Raw genomic sequence first — 16360 nt, forward strand, 5'->3', positions numbered from 1 at the left:
TTCGAAGCATCGTGCGTTGGGGTTGTTTCACACGCACCCGTTTAAGTCAATAGTATGTCTGTACGTCCTCTGCGAATGGGGGCACAATGGGGCACTTACATAAGATAATACTACTGTGGTTTTTTTACAGGTGTGCAGCCAACAAAGAACATCAACAGCCAGGTTGTGACTTTACGCTCATTTCATGGTAGGTCAAAATTGTCGCCTTTACTATTTAGTGTCGATTAGTAGATTAACACGGCACAATTGATTTACCACTGAGTTTTGTGAACAGACCGCTGGTCAATAGTCAAAATCCTGTCTATAGTCACCAGCTATGATAAACTAAACTGAGCTCAAAAAGAAACTTTTCACAAGGTCATATCTTAAAATCCTGTCCATCAAAATAATCCAAAATTACACACAGGTTTAATTCAATACTCTACTCTAAACATGTCAGTAACCAAGCAGTTATCCAACTGACACAGCAGCAAAATGCACTGACATGGAACAGCTTCCTGGACCACATTCACAGGCCAATAATTGGCACCCAGCACAAGAAATCTGTGAGAATGAGTACAAGATCTTTGCACACATGACAATTCCCAAAAAGTAAGTGAAATAGTGTGGAACAAGACCTGTTTCTTGACGAAAATGTGTGAAAAGCAGAAAGCAGCACCGTTTCATCAACTGTGCAAGTATTGTGTATGCATTCCCACAGATTTGTTTATATGCTAAGTGCCAAATATTGGGCTGTCAGTGCATTTTGCTGTTGTGCCAGTTGGACAACTGCTTGGTTACCGACATGTGTTTTGATTAGAGTATTGAAGTAATCCTGTGTGTAATTTTGGTTCATTTTGATGGACATGATTTTAAAATATGACCTTGTGATTCACAAGTTGTGAAAAATTATAAGTTTCTTTTTGAGCTCAGTTTAGCAATGTTGCATCTGATCAGACAGAGTATGCAGTACTCCGTAGGTCAGCAATCAATCCCACCTCTGTTCTGACGTCACATGCAACATTCCAAGTTTATCTTGCATCCACTATCATTTATAATCTGAACAACAAAATAAGACAAACAGTACAACATTATTTGACTGGGCTGCTTTTCCCTTTTTTTTTAATTCATTTAATTTTTTTCATCTTTTTTATTTTTTTCCTCATTAGCTCATGGAATGAAGCCAGTAGGCACACAAGGTCCATGTAGTGCATGGTATGAGCTCAATATTATGTTAAATATGTACATGGAGGGAAATACTATAATACCTTGCCATTTAACATGGCAAAATATTTGGTAACAACCGATAATAAACATTGGAAACCAGGCTGCGCACAGCTACCTCATTGTGCTATGCTATACATACAAATTTTTGACAATAACACTTCCAAATATGGTGGTACAGTCTCATTTTTTTCTGATTGTACATTATTTATAATAATATATAATATGCTACAGACTTTCAAAAATTAACACCCAAAGTGGATTTGGGGCGTTAATTCTTGTGATAATTATTGGTCATTCCATTTACATTACTTTCTAGCTTTCTGTCTACTTAGTATATAAAACAAACAAAATGAAACAAAACAAACAATAAAACCAAAAACAGACAGCACTGCACATACAGAAAAGTGTGATCATCAAGAGAATATCTACCCTCCTGAAGAATGAATGTTTTCAAGCATGCATTATGTTATGAAAAGACATTTTCTTCTATAATAGTCACTAAAATATTAATCCATACCTATAATATAATACTTTCATCGACAGTAGCAGTAGAATCGTCTAAACGACATGTTTTAACGATGTTTATTCGTATCAACTGCAAACTTTTGGACACACGCACACACAAATACGGTGATATAAATGTGAAGGAAAAAATACAACCACCCATACTCGGTACAAAAATGTCTTGCACCTTGAGAAAAACATCTTCTACCTTAAGTATCATCTATAATATGTGTCATTCCCAAGTTGCACTTCAATTCCAATTATTAAAAAGTGGAATTCAAATGCGTGAGGAGTGTTATATCATGCAATTTTATGACCAATCAACATGGATTACTCTATATATACACTAATGCTCATCGGATTATGATTATATTGATAATAATAACAAGAGCACTATGAAATAGCTTGAAAAATCAACTCAATTAGCAGCAAAACTGTTGGCTTACAAAAACTGATTGTTTCATTCAAACTGATTGGTATGCAAGTGTCAAAACATATTAGCAAGAGAGATTCTGTACATTGAGCAATTTTGTTTCTACTACCTTACTAATAGAATTATCTGAACATTTTTGTCCAGAAAAAATACGCTACCAACACATAAAACTTTGTATTTCAAAATTTATATTAAACAATGTTACAGTATCATAATAATATTATTAATAATAACAATAATAAACATAAATAGAAAACTTAAATGTAAACCTGCAGCCACAGCATTGAATAACCATCAATTAAGATCTTTTCAATTATTTTTTTTTCACAACAAAAATCATCGTATAAAGATCAGATATGGTGTTTTAACAATTGAAAAAGGTTAAGTCAATTTCCTGACTCCTAACCTAAACCAAGTATTATTATACAATCAGTGCACAGGTGGTCCTCTAACACCACCACCAAAGTTCTGTGGTAGACCTACCACAGTACAGTGCATTATATGCTAAATCTGTCTGTTATAATGGCATTTTTTGTCATTATACAATTTTTAATCAAATCTACAATATACAAATCAAGGAAACTTGCTGCACTTTTTAGGGGAATCATACATACATATCAACGACAGAATGTGGAATTTCTGCACGTGTCATGCAAAAAAACAATGCTTTTCATATCTATATATATATACAACAGTGTTGATGTACATTACAATGTTATCATGTACACATGTAGACTTCCATAAATAAGTTTTTATTATAATAACCAACTTTGGCCGTTAACATTATGATCATGTGCATGGTGTAGAATTCTATAGAGTTGCAAAAGGCTCTATTATTAAAACATTTGCACATAAGAAATCACATTACATTTCTATTATAGCAAATGGCGTCCCATTCACCTGTACATCACATGTGCACACGAAGGTTTTTCAGTTTATTGTTACTATTCAACAATATTGTACGGTCAAATAACCAATTGTACACAGTACATTGTAACATAGCAGGACCCCCTATAGGTTGGTAAATTGCCACCAACTGTCCTGTGTTAATACAAACACAAGGGTTTCACGGTAGGAATCATATAGTGACAACGTCCATCAAATCCATGCAAGAATTCTAGAATAATTAAGAGTCTATTCTAACACTATTTCTCCATTCATCCATTTTTCAAAAAGCTCTGTATATAAGATATTTAGAGTTCCGATCATAAAGGAATAATTGTCCATAACACACTTGTTACTTCCTTCCAGTGGCGCTATCTTCATTCTCATTCTTGGAGTCATTCTTACTCGAATCATCCCTTGCTTTGTTAGTCTTGCTGCTCTCCACAAAGAAAGCTTTTGTGGACGCCAACAAGGCCTCGCGCTCCTTGGCCTGATTAGCTTTCATCTCTTCCGGTGTTAGCTGGGGTCCTCGTGGACCGCCAACTAATCGCGGTTTTGGTCCGCTATTTTTACCTCCCGGTCTCATCATGGCTGGGCTAGGGCCCGGCCCAAATTTCTTGGCGACATTTATGTTTGGCATTGGAGTAGGGGTGGGTTTTGACGGTGCAGACGGCGTTGAGGATGGTGGTGTAGACACAGTGGGTCTAGTTGATGAGCTCATTACAGGAGGTGGTGCTGAATGAGGTGGCATCGAGGTCTGGGGCGGTGGCCCACGGAAACGTGTGTTGACACCACCGGGTGCCGTTAGCTGTATGACATGGCCCAGTGGATGTGTGATGTACGCCTGATTTGGGAATGGCATTCGACCCGATCCTGGTCTTGGTCCACGTGGTGGAGGTGGCATCGTTGTCATATTTGTTTGCTGAACCGAGGGCGGTGGTCCACTTGGTCTTACACTTGTCTGCATCGCCATGCGAGACTGAACCGTTGCAGTAGGTTGCGTGGAGTTAACACTCTTCGAAATCGTCTGAGGTACCATCTGTGCCTGAGTGTAGACTGGCATATTCGGTTGGCTGGTGGACAGTTGGGTGGTGACTGACCATGGTTGTGGGGGTGCACTTGATGCATGCATGGTCATCTCCATTCTGTTGGAGTAACTCATGTGATCTTGTTTGCTCACCATGGGCCCTGTCTGCTGGTGCATAACTTGTGGCGGCGGTTGCTGGGTCTGCTGCTGGTATTGTGGGGGCAGCGTCTGTCTCGACATAACCGGGGCCTGCTGACGGTTCGGGCTAAATGGCTTTGCATCCAAATGCTGTTGCATATCGCTGCTTTTAGGAGACAATGCTCGTGGTTGCTGGAACAGATGCTCGTTACCCCCACTATGTGCATTCAGAGCGGCCATATTAGGCTGCTCTGTTTGTATCATCGCTTGGATCGGCGGCTTACGTTCCATGGGATATCCCAGTAAGGTTGTCGGCCTAGCGTTGATTCTTTGAGGTGGAAGTTGTGCATGTTGGGATGGTAGAGCCAGACTTGGAGGTTGGTTGTGCGACAACTGAGTGTTGGCTCCTGCGGTCTGACTCTGGTACTGCAACTGGTGCGCTGGACCCGGAGCAGGTGCTGGAGCCGGTGGAGCCGACGGAGGCAACTGAATTGCCATTGAGTGCAAAGTTTGAGTTGGCGGCTGAATTGCACCGGGTGTCCCTTGCAATGTACCTTGCATGCCCTGAAGCGAATTGAAGAAATTTGTGGATCCAGCTGCTGCCGCCCGCCGCTGCTGCTGCTGCCCTGCAGATTGGTGTGGGGGTGCTGCGGCGGTGCTGGTGCTGCAGGATGAGCTTGTGCAGCATTACCAGTGAAGAAAGAAGATGGCTGGGCTGGATGTTGATGGGCTGCTTGATGTTGTTGGGCCGCTTGATGTTGTTGGGCCGCTTGATGTTGTTGGGCTGCTTGATGTTGTTGGGCCGCTTGGTGTTGTTGGGCCGCTTGGTGTTGTTGGGCTGCTTGATGTTGTTGGGCTGCCTGGTGTTGTTGGGCTGCTTGATGTTGTTGGGCTGCTTGATGTTGTTGGGCTTGATGCTGATGGGCCAGAGGCTGCATGGCTGCCACTAGAGAACTGCCTATTAAACCTGTCTGAGCACCAACTTGGGCCGAGGCTCTCTGCTGTAGAGAAAAAAAGCAAGAAAACAACTTATTAGGCAAAATACCAATATGATTTTTTATATTCATATATTATATATTGCTCTTTTCACCATGCAATCAAGCCTGCTCCTCATTTCACAACTTTTTAGACATCACATGAAATTTGTCAGTAGAAAATTGCAACATTTTGTTGGTCCTGACTTTTTGTCTTTCATAGACGTTTCTCCTTTCTGACAATTTGTCGACTTCATTCCATAGTGACATATAGTGATTTTTAGTAATTATTTTGAAAATTGGCACATTATGTGACGTATAGTTTGGTACTTATTGTTTTCATTTTTAAGAAATATTATTTCTTTATTTCTTTTGAAAACATATTAAAATAAAATCTATTTAGTTTACTATAGAAATTTCACATCATTTACAAAATATATAATGAATGTCTGATTTACACAACTCGATTTTAAATTTGCATTTCTTCAAACCCGATTTTCTCGGAAAGTTGCTGATTCAAGGGCCCTACTATACGCCACTATGTAATACAGCCGACGAATTGTTGATTTGCACACATTGTCAATTATCACAGACAGGTCAACTAATAGCACTCTGAACTTTTTGGCATAGTGGTAAAAGCCTAACATTTCCCACCTTTTACAGGTTGATCAAATTATAGATTTTTTTTTGTAACAGTAAGAGCTTAAGGACTAAAAAAAAACCAAATTTTATATATTTGGACCTTAATCGCCTGGATAATAGCGCCTCATGGATCCACGCTTGCTGAAAATATTCTAAACAGCAGTTCAAGTTCGAGAAAGGAAATAACATTTCACTACCCTGGCCACTACTCAAGAAACATGAAATTCATGAAATATAACCATGTCTGGAACTCATGTTAGGCTATATTAAAAAAATCCCTTGTCTCAAAGCTCCTGCACGCGTTAGTAAAATCATGCGCATTAGGTTAATATAAAGTCAGAAAGGTGTTTTTTTATTTTTTCCCAACAAAACCAAAAAAACAAAGCCCAAACTTGTTTTTTATTTCAACATGTTCAAGTTTTCTGCAAAATAAAACTGAGCAACTGCAGATATGGGCTGTATTTGTGACTATTTCTTTATAACAGTCGTACAGCACATTGTATATGGATATCAGTTTAAAATGCATAACGGTCACCTTGACAAGCATTTCAAAATTTTTTTTTTTTTTAAATCGCATTCCGCATTAGGTTTTCAGAAGCTGAAGATTTTTTCAGAAGCTGAAGGATTTTTTTAATATAGCCTATAAAGCTCAAGACTTTGCTTGTGTTAAATCACCTACCTGACCATACAGAGGTGCTTGTTGCACTGCTACATTGGACACACTGCCAAAAGGTGGCATGCTCGCCGTCTTTGGGGCACCAATGCTGCCTGGGTAGTTGTTTTGTGGCTTCACAATCACTGAACTGTTAGCACTCAACTCGTGGCCTCTTGAGAACGGCGTTGAGCTGTAGGATCCATACGGCTGATTAGGTACCGTGAGGGCTGCTGTGTCAGAGACGCGACAAGATGGCTCCGATGTTATTCTGCATGCCGGTGTGTGGTTGCTGATGTTGTGGCTGGGCAGCTGGTAAGAAGCCAATTGGGGCAAAGGTTGGTGGTTGCGGTGCTGCTGCAGGAGGCGAGGCAGCCACCGTGGGGCCTTGGTTCAAATTATACTGGTAGCTGCCCGAAGGCGGCTGTATTACAGACTGCGCTGCAAATGGATTCTGCGCAGCAAACCCAGAAGAGGACAGAACACGGTCGCTACTTGGGAGGGGCGAGTATTGGGTTGTCAACACCTGCGAGAAGAGTGAAGGTGACGGCGTGATCGATGTCAGCTGGGACGTCTGCGGGCCAAGTAGAACGGATGGAAACAGCTGTGCTTTATCACTAGATGGCTGCTGTTGCTTAATGTCAAGTCCAAATGCAGTCATTGAAGGGTACAGCTGCAGTGCTGCCGAGTTGACATTTGCCGGGTGTGTCGTACTTGGTAACGTATACAAAGACAGCGGCTTTGCACTGTAACTGTAGCCACTGCTTCCTGCTGGCTTGTCCGACATGACCATTGGCGCGCTGCTAAATGCGTGACTGTGATTTGGAATGGGGTGTGGATTCGTTGCCACCTGCGGTATTTCCTGAATATCTGCAATTTCAATGTCACCTATCTCCTGACTGTTATCGAATGTGGCCGCCGCACTGTGCGGCACATTGGTCGCTACCACGGGATCACGCGCGTTAAAATTCCCAAAGGACACGCCGACGCTCGACGTCGGTGGCGGAAGGATCGCGCTATCCGACACAAGAGCTCTATGCTGAGGAATGTCTCTGAGCGTATCGGCTTCGACGGTGTGATCCGATGTGGTGGACGACATATCTTCGTTTTGACCACCTGCCACTGTGTTCATCCCTGGTGGTGACAGAGCACTGTCACCGCTAATGGGAAAACTGTCCCACAGAGACTTTGTCGATTCCATCTTCTTAGTAAAGTCATCTGCACTACTCGTCGGCAGTTCAATTGCTTGACTACTCGGGCCTGGACCAACTTTGGATATGTGGCTTGTGCTGGCAGGGACCGCTGGTTCCACAGAGACGGGAGCACGCAGGTCATTTGGCAGGTGACTGCTCACTGGTGGTTCTGCATTCCTTATGTCAGATAATGTCTGGCTAAGGACTGGGTTATCTCCAAGAACCTACAGAGGAGAAGAACACCAAACAGGGGAATAAATTAGCATACACGTTGCATGACAATGTACATTTTTGGCGAGGGAGCCCTAAGGTCAAGTATAATTTATGTTTTATAGTAGAGCATATTTTGCCAGACCTTAATTTTCAAGAGATGTTTGTTTCCCATAATTTGATGTGTTTTTCAATGAGTAAAAGGATTTTTTTTTCATCTATAACACTCCAAAAAGGAACACGTCTTTCCATAACCACTTCGCAAGGAATATGCAAGTTTATATACACCTGAGTCGCCTCTTTGCAAGACCAATGCTAACCAAATTTTTGGATATGCAAAACTGGCAAATAATTAACTTCTACTTTTCTGATTTAATTAAAGGCCCCCCTCACCCAAAGCCTTTGATAGCCTATCCTCTACCATTTTTCACCCTGATGAGGCGAACTTCTGGTGTTTGTACGAACTGCACTGGGCGCAAGTTCAAATCAACAGCCTTCTCTGAAAAAGCTACCTTAAACATGCATGTTCTTTAAGATGTCATAATTATATAAGTGTGCACAAAACAGCTGCCTTATGCATTGATTTGACCCACACCAGGGTGAAAAATGGTTAAGTCTACTGGAGAAAGGATCACCAACTCCAAGCATGTTCAACAATTATCAGAAAGTTTTAGGGATATCAAGTGAGTGGTCAAAGAAAAAAAGTTTTGTCTTTGAAGATTGTGTGCATATTAAACATAAAAAATTCTGATTTTTTTTTTCTCGTTGACTTGGGATTTCTTTCCGGTCAAGAAGCCAACAAAGACTAAAGTGGTCCGAAAAATGCAGTATCAACAGGAATCACAGATTTCCCATTTGACTAAAAAAATAATTGAAAAAAAAAGTTATATACAGCTAGTACTGTAGTGTTTTTTTTTTTTTTTCTAAGACGACCCTTTTGTTTCCCAGCCTAAGTCCCTTTACAGATACATACCATTGGTGGCCTAGCCAGATTCACATCTCGTTAGACGACACAGCATTCACCGCATTACTATCGACATCTGGGATAACCGCTTTAAGATCCTCCATTGTAATCTGTTTAATCCCTGGAATTGGCTGCGGCGGATTGGTCATCACCTGCAGGTCCAGCGGCTCGTCTTGCCACTCCACTTCTTGCGACTCGGCCGGCGCCTCCATGACCGGAACCATCAACTCCTGCACCAGCTTGATGTTGTCGGAGGTCTTGTTCCCTTCTCCGCTTGGTGAACTCCTGGTTGAAGGAGGGTTCGACGCATGGTGGTCACTGTTCAGTTCAATACCACTGTCATGTTGATCATTTTCAGGTTTGCCCGTTGCTGATTTAGGCATCGCTACAACCGATGCCAGACCCATGCTGACTTGGGGCGCTACAGTTGCTGTGTTATCACTCCCTGGTATTAAAGGTGGTCTCTGTAGTGGTTTGTCCCAGGCATTCACTGGTGGCGGTGATGATGAAACTGCAACAAGTAAATGGAGAGGGAATGAGATTAAATTGCTTATGCTTTTTTAATTAAAGCAATTCATGATGGTTTGCACAGGTTGGCCATCAGAGAAACTGTGCAACTGTTTGTTTCAAAGTTGGGGCATCTGATAGAACCTGCTGAAAACCTCTATTTGTAATGGATGAGATTGATTGGGACATTCCATTTAAAATCCACACTACCCCTGTTGAAGATTTGGATAATATCTTCCACAGGGGGAGTATGAATTTCAAATGGAATGAACACATTAGCAGCTCCATTTGAAACTCATCCTCCCTCAGTGGAAGATTCAGGTTGAATCAAATGGAGCTACCTAATGTGTTCATTCCATTTGGAATTCATACTCCCCCTGTGGAAGATATTTACAAACTCTTTTCACAAGGGTAGTGTGGATTATAAATGGAATAGAGCATTCCAAGGACTTACCAGCAGGCAGTATTTCCTAGCCCAAATGGGATGTTTTGGAAGAGTTTGAAAAATTCCCATACTTTCACATTTCAAATAATTATGTTCTTTAATCAATTGATCAATCAAAATCATCTTAAATAGCATAAATAGCATTAACCCTATTCAACTGCATTCACTTGTGTGAGACACATTTGCCAAAGTGTGATGCCAATGATCACAGTTTTGTTTCAATGAGTATTTACTATTGGGAAGCATCTCAGATACCCTCTGGATTTTCCATATTACACATCTCCTATGCAGTTTTATTTGCTAAAATATAAGTGTCCTCAGTCAGAACTGAACGATCACAATCAGGTCATACAACATCAATTTAGGTTATGTACTGGTGCTAGAGGATAGGACTGTATCACTGGTATTTGACTACAGTACCGAAGGTTTCACCGGACTTTGATGTACCTCCTTACATTACACCTCATGTGCTATGGAAAGACACAAAGATGTCAAGAACTGGAGGATAGCTATTAAACTATACATATATGCTAGATCATCATTCTCCAAATTTTCAGCAAAGGACATTTTGAACTTTCAATACTACACAAGTGTATTAAAATAAGAAACCCAATCTGAAGTTGATATCATGCTTCAGTGATCTCACACTGATATATCACTGTGAATAAACACTTCACACCCGAGGATGCTTTCTCTGTAATCCATGATTACTAAATCACACACAAATGCACTAACCACTAACTTCCATTTGAAAATGCACTAACCACTAACTTCCATTTGAAAATGCACACACAAGCAAAAGTTACTATCCTCACCTTTCCTGATCATAGTGCTGCCCCTAGAGGCATCATAACATCCACCGCTGAAGGCCCTCGGCTGTTCATCTCCACCCCAATTGGCATTGAACCAGGAGCTTTATTTAATGTCCCCAACCCCGGGCTGGCTCCAAACATTCCACCTGGCGACACAGTTGGCAGTTGCGCACCGACTGCTGCAGGTAGATTGGGTACCATCATCGGGTCCTTGGTGAGATCGCGGCTGTTCTCCTTAGCGTTGACCTGCCCTCTAAAACGAGGTGGAAGTTTGGATTGCTGGTGACGCGACTTCATGTTGGTTGCGAGTTTGGGCTTCTTTAATGCCTGTGAATCAAGAAAAACAAAATAACTGCATTAATGCTCTGCATGCTAGCTACAGGCTACAATATACTAAGTTTTGAGATATGATATCTTAAAAGACACTGAACCAGGCTGTTTTGTTTGTACTCATTTTAATGGATTTTTTGGGCCGATTCCAAATATGGTCATGAAATTCTGAAATGTTTGAATTTAAAAAAATTAATTTGAAACTTGTCATCTGCAATCGACACCAGCGTGGTGAAAGTTTATTCAGTTAATACTGAACTAATACCAAAATGCAAACCGTGACTTCACTTCTGGGGAGGCAGTGCATCATCTGCATGCTACAATCCTAAGCAGTTTTATTTGGTGAAACACATGTCTCCTAAATAGGAACTGAACAATCCCAAGTTGCCACTACTTATGTCTAGAGAATTTAGATTATGTACTGGTGCTAGAGGATAGGACTGTATCACTGGTATTTGACTACAGTACCGAAGGTTTCACCAGACTTTGATGTACCTCCTTACATTACACCTCATGTGCTATGGAAAGACACAAAGATGTCAAGAACTGGAGGAAAAGATATAACAATTTTCAACCATGTACGCTGGGTCATCTTTCCCAACGTCACAGCAAATGAACCGTGAACATGACCAAGTTTTACTGGGCTATTCCAGTTGAAATCCATACACCCCCTGTGGAAGACATGACCTTAAAATCTCTTACACAGGGAGTGTGAATTTCAAATGAGGTTACCTGAATATGTGACTCCCATTTGAAATCTACACTCCTACTCACATTATTCAAGTCATGTGTTCCATAGGGGGTGTATGGATTTCAACTGCAACATCCCATTATAAAGATAAAAACTTCCAAAACCACACAACAGTGGGTCAAAATTACACTGCTGACTGCTGTCAGAACTACCTGCCGATTGGTCAAAAAGAAGTTTTTATTATCAATTGGACCAATCAGCAACATTGTTAGAATAATTTCACCACGCAAAAATAAAACTCTGGTGAATTATTTGCAAAGCTCCATTCTGATTGGTGATTAAAATGAAAATATCATATAATTGACCAATCAGGGGCAATGTTAGATCGGCAGGTAGTGCTGAGGGGGTTGAAGACAGTCTGGAGATTTTAGGTACCGATAGTGATCTGTCAAACAACCTGCCATTTGGATTCCATTACATTTGATAGTGTCAGTCATCTAATTGACCAACTAATCATACTGCAAAGTTTGCATTGGAAGGAGATAGGTGGCTTGTGCGATAATCTTGGGGGAACAAAAGTTATTATTATCATTGTATTATTTGCAGCGGAATTTTTTTTTTTTTTTTTTGCATCTTTGGCTGACAAAAAAAAAAATATCTGCAACCTATTTTTTCCACTAACCTCTGCCATGGTGAGGTCCACCTTTTTTCTCTCTGCCTCTTGCTGTTGAGCTTTTAACCTCTCCTTGCTAGCACGCTTGGATACCACTTCTTGAAAGCCCTCATCTGGTGTGAGCAATTCATCTGGATCTTCAACTATCACCTCGGGGACATCATCCACTACAACCACACCTGGATTACAAACAAAAACAGACACAACTTATATATCGTGATCAGAAAATAATTTCTACAAATTTTTTGCTGCGATTTAAATTTCAATGTGGCATTGCAAAATCAGAGATGCCACTCAGTTTCACTCAAAAAACCTGAAACTGGTGAGAAAAACCTGAAAAAGTATGTGAATGTAGGCCCAAAAGCCCCAAAACGGGCTGAAAATAAATAAAAACGCGGGAATTTGGACTCACAAAAAACCTGAATTCAGGCTAAAACCTGAAAAGTGGCATCTCTGCTCAATGATGATCAACCTTCCCTAATTCAGCCCTTGAAATAACCCACGGCACCCATGGCATTTTGCCGTGGGTGCCCAACCCCACTGCCGTAATGCCCTCAAAATATGTCCATTACCCAAGGCAGTCACTTGCCGTGCCCTCTAATTAAGTTGCCGTCGGTGCCCCAGCCCTGCCCCTTCATTATAAAATTATCTATGTTTGTGTGTGTTTTTGTCACTTTTGAGAAATTGCCTTGGTGCCCTTCTCAATTTTCAACAGTTGCCATGATGCCCTCTTGAAATATTACAAACTGCTGTGCTGCCTTGCCTTTTCAGTGAAAATCCAAGGCAATTATCAACTTGCCCTTAAAAAGTTGCTGTGCCCCTTCAGATCCTTAATTCGAGGGCTGCCCTAATTATTCCCTTGCACTTCACATTCCCCTTACAAAATGGTATTGAACGACACGTGACAAGATCGGGAGTGGCATTTCACAGATTTATTGTGTGCTAAGACTGGACAAAAATATCTCTTGTGTTTCAGCACACCTGACCATGCTGGTATTTAGGTTTTTACTTAATCTTTCTCATTATTAATTTGAATAAACACTTAAAATGTGTTGCAAGGTTAGTTATCAATGGTAACATTTTGGTATAATTCTCTTGTGTGAGAGCTCAAGATTTGTAAACACGTCTTCATGGAAAAAGCCATGTACTGGTGCTAGAGGATAGGACTGTATCACTGGTATTTGACTACAGTACCGAAGGTTTCACCGGACTTCAATGTACCTCCTTACATTACACCTCATGTGCTACGGAAAGACACAAAGATGTCAAGAACTGGAGGAAGCAGTATTTTTTACACCACTTCAAAAAATTGTTAATAATTAACTTATGTGCCTATTATTAAGATTGCTGACAAGCATGTATGGCCAGTCTGCTCTGAAGTACAAAGTACCGACGCGGACGCACACATTGTGCCAACTTTGAAGGCACGCATACTTGCAGCAGAGATGCAGCACTGCGCACTGTTTACGCACGCGTTGTCACTTTGTACTTCAGAGTGGACAAACTGTATTGTACTCACTGGCATAGTTGTTGAGGTCATAGCTAGCCAAGACATCTCGCTTCTTTTCCTGCAGACTTTTGGACTTGTTGTTGCTATTGGAACTGTTGTTGTTGCTAGCATTATTGCTGTTGCCATTGCTGTTGTTGCTGCCCTTGCTGCCGTTCTTCTTGCTCGTAACGGCCGAGGATGACCGGTTGGAAAGGTCAGTGAGAGCATCCTGGAAATGAAAATGGATTGACTGATTCAAAGGTGAGCAAAATCAATTTGTGCAAAAAGTTGCTTCATGTGCAGAAAATGCATTACATCAATAGTGTCACTACATGGTCGACAGGGAACACCAATTGCAACGTAGCATTCTATTACCTATGTACTCTCTGGCGGGAAATTTCCACAGGAGTGTAATTGTAGCGCTTTTCGTAGTCCAACAGGCAGCCATGAATTTTTAATCCACCAAAAATTTGAATACACATAGAACTTCAGGGCCTAGATTTCGTCTTGGTTTGGGAGAATCAAAATCCATCATAGTCACTGCATTTACTGTATGATACAATGAGATAAGTAGATTCTCACAACCGAATCTTACGAGAATCATTACGAGAATCGATTCTGTGATTCTCGTCGAAATCTAAGCGCTGGAACTTAATGTGAATATACTTGGGAACAGTCACTAAACTGTCCAGAATTGATAAAATAAGAAAAAAAATTTAACAAAGCCACAAGGAAAGACAACATTCAAAATGTATATTTTATATAAGTTTGTCATTTTGTAAAATGAGCTTCAAAATGACTTTGCATCAGTTATGTCCGGTATTGTGACGGGTGAACATTTCCCTTTGGACCTCAGATTATTAGTCTAAGGGATATTCTCAGTTCCTAAGGCAATGCAACTATCTCAAATTCTCTCAGCCTCTACACCAAATAAATTCAACTTGCCATACATTTTAGTTTGCATGAATTAATCTTATATTACCTTACTTCCTCGATTGGTTGCCCCCACCATTTTTGCAACCAAGATGCTTCAATTTTTCTTTTTAAATTATAAAATTTCAAAGTAAATTTTCATGACCATATTTGGAATCAGCATGTAAAATGCATCAAAGTGAGTACAAACAAGCCTAGTATTGGGTTCAGTGGTTCTTGATATAGCTCTTAATATTTTGACAAGCTATCTCAAAACTTTATGTTGAAGCCTATGGTTAGCGTGCAAAGCATACACAGGCATGAGACTGCACTTTCCTAAAAAAAACTGAAAAAACTGAAAATGCGTGTGAAATTGGGCAAAAAGTACCAAAAACAGGCTGAAATTAATTAAGTTGCGGAAATTTTGACTAAACTGAAAATTCTCATGCCTGCATACAGTATGTTTTTACCTTGACAGCATCAGGATTATTTAGCACCATGCCATCCACTCTATACACTTTGTCCTCCCTTGACTGCCCGTCTTTTCTCGGCTGACCACCTTTGCTAGGCGGAACTCTTTTGTTACTACCAGAATCTCTTCCTCCACCAGTCCGACGGTCACCTACACCTCTACCCCCTCCTCTTCCACCACCACGTCGACCCCTTCCAGATTCGTTGGCCCTCTCTGGAAAAACAAGGTTATTTATGTTTTAATAATAACAATTACAAATCACCATTTCAATCTCCAATTACGATCACTTACCCTTAAGAGAAGAGACCATTATTGAACAAATAAAATGGGGTACATTAAGGGATCGGATAGCAACGTTTGCACAGTATTTTTTGTGTGACATGGGAGCACATAAGACACATCAAAAAGACCTAAACAATTTAGGTCTTTTGGGGAAAAAAATGAATATCTTCAATACGAAAGGTCAAAATTTTCATAATGGACGACTTTTCCTCCCAGCTACATACACTTTGAGTACATATCATTAGATTAAAAAAATTTACTTCGAGGACTGATGAATATCAAAAATATCAATTTTTAATAATTCGCCGTAGAATTTACACAAGTATTACATTGCAAATTTAAAAAAAAATCAAAATTAATTGATTTCAGAAAGACATTCCTTGTATACTGTGTGCAACGTTGCTATCCGATCCCTTAAGAACACATATCATTAATTTGTAAATTTAAATCTAATACTGGAGCTAAAATTTGCAACTCACTTTGCTACGTTGTGTCCGAAAACACGAGTTGCTAATTTTAATTCCATTGTCAGATTTAATTTACAAAATAATGTTCTAGATGTACTGTACGTACTGTATGAATAATCTACACCAAGATAACACATTCTTAGTCAGTGGGAGTGGTCTAGTTCGTAGACACATTTTTGATTGGACAATCGCAAGATTTCGGGTGCCGTTTATCAGGCCGTAGACGACCCCACGCCATCAAGCGCCTTGATAATGCCTTACACGCTTGTAGAGGTGCGGCGTATGTATTGCGCTGTAATGCGAGACTAGTGCGGAATACGCGACGCGCTAGCAGTACGCGCAACAGAATACGTGAAGTTGTAAACAAGTTTCGTTCATTTTATAATGAGGGGAGTTTTATGACGGTAACTTAGTTTTTGCTTTCAAAAAAATTGTTTACAGTTATTAAAATA

At 40.5% G+C, this 16360-nt stretch overlaps 1 protein-coding gene and 3 non-coding genes across 4 annotated transcripts in view; all 4 read right to left on the reverse strand.

Moving 5' to 3' along the window:
- Positions 1–1070: 1070 nt before the first annotated feature.
- Positions 1071–16360, reverse strand: part of LOC140138345 (uncharacterized) — a 44118-nt gene continuing 28828 nt past the window's right edge. The window contains 10 exon segments of the mRNA XM_072160251.1: positions 1071–4760; positions 4763–5191; positions 6489–6716; positions 6718–7878; positions 8296–8392; positions 8862–9339; positions 10607–10919; positions 12296–12465; positions 13806–14004; positions 15158–15372. Coding sequence (XP_072016352.1) covers positions 3381–4760; positions 4763–5191; positions 6489–6716; positions 6718–7878; positions 8296–8392; positions 8862–9339; positions 10607–10919; positions 12296–12465; positions 13806–14004; positions 15158–15372 — 4670 coding nt within the window. The 3' untranslated portion in view covers positions 1071–3380.
- LOC140138498 (small nucleolar RNA SNORA57) lies at positions 10147–10285 on the reverse strand. The gene has a single exon (XR_011857024.1). It is a non-coding gene; the product is annotated as a small nucleolar RNA SNORA57 (small nucleolar RNA).
- LOC140138496 (small nucleolar RNA SNORA57) lies at positions 11337–11475 on the reverse strand. Its single transcript, XR_011857022.1, has one exon. It is a non-coding gene; the product is annotated as a small nucleolar RNA SNORA57 (small nucleolar RNA).
- On the reverse strand, positions 13427–13565 carry LOC140138497 (small nucleolar RNA SNORA57). The gene has a single exon (XR_011857023.1). It is a non-coding gene; the product is annotated as a small nucleolar RNA SNORA57 (small nucleolar RNA).

The sequence above is a fragment of the Amphiura filiformis genome, chromosome 17 (assembly GCF_039555335.1).
Source record: "Amphiura filiformis chromosome 17, Afil_fr2py, whole genome shotgun sequence".
Classification (NCBI taxonomy): Eukaryota; Metazoa; Echinodermata; class Ophiuroidea; order Amphilepidida; family Amphiuridae; genus Amphiura; species Amphiura filiformis.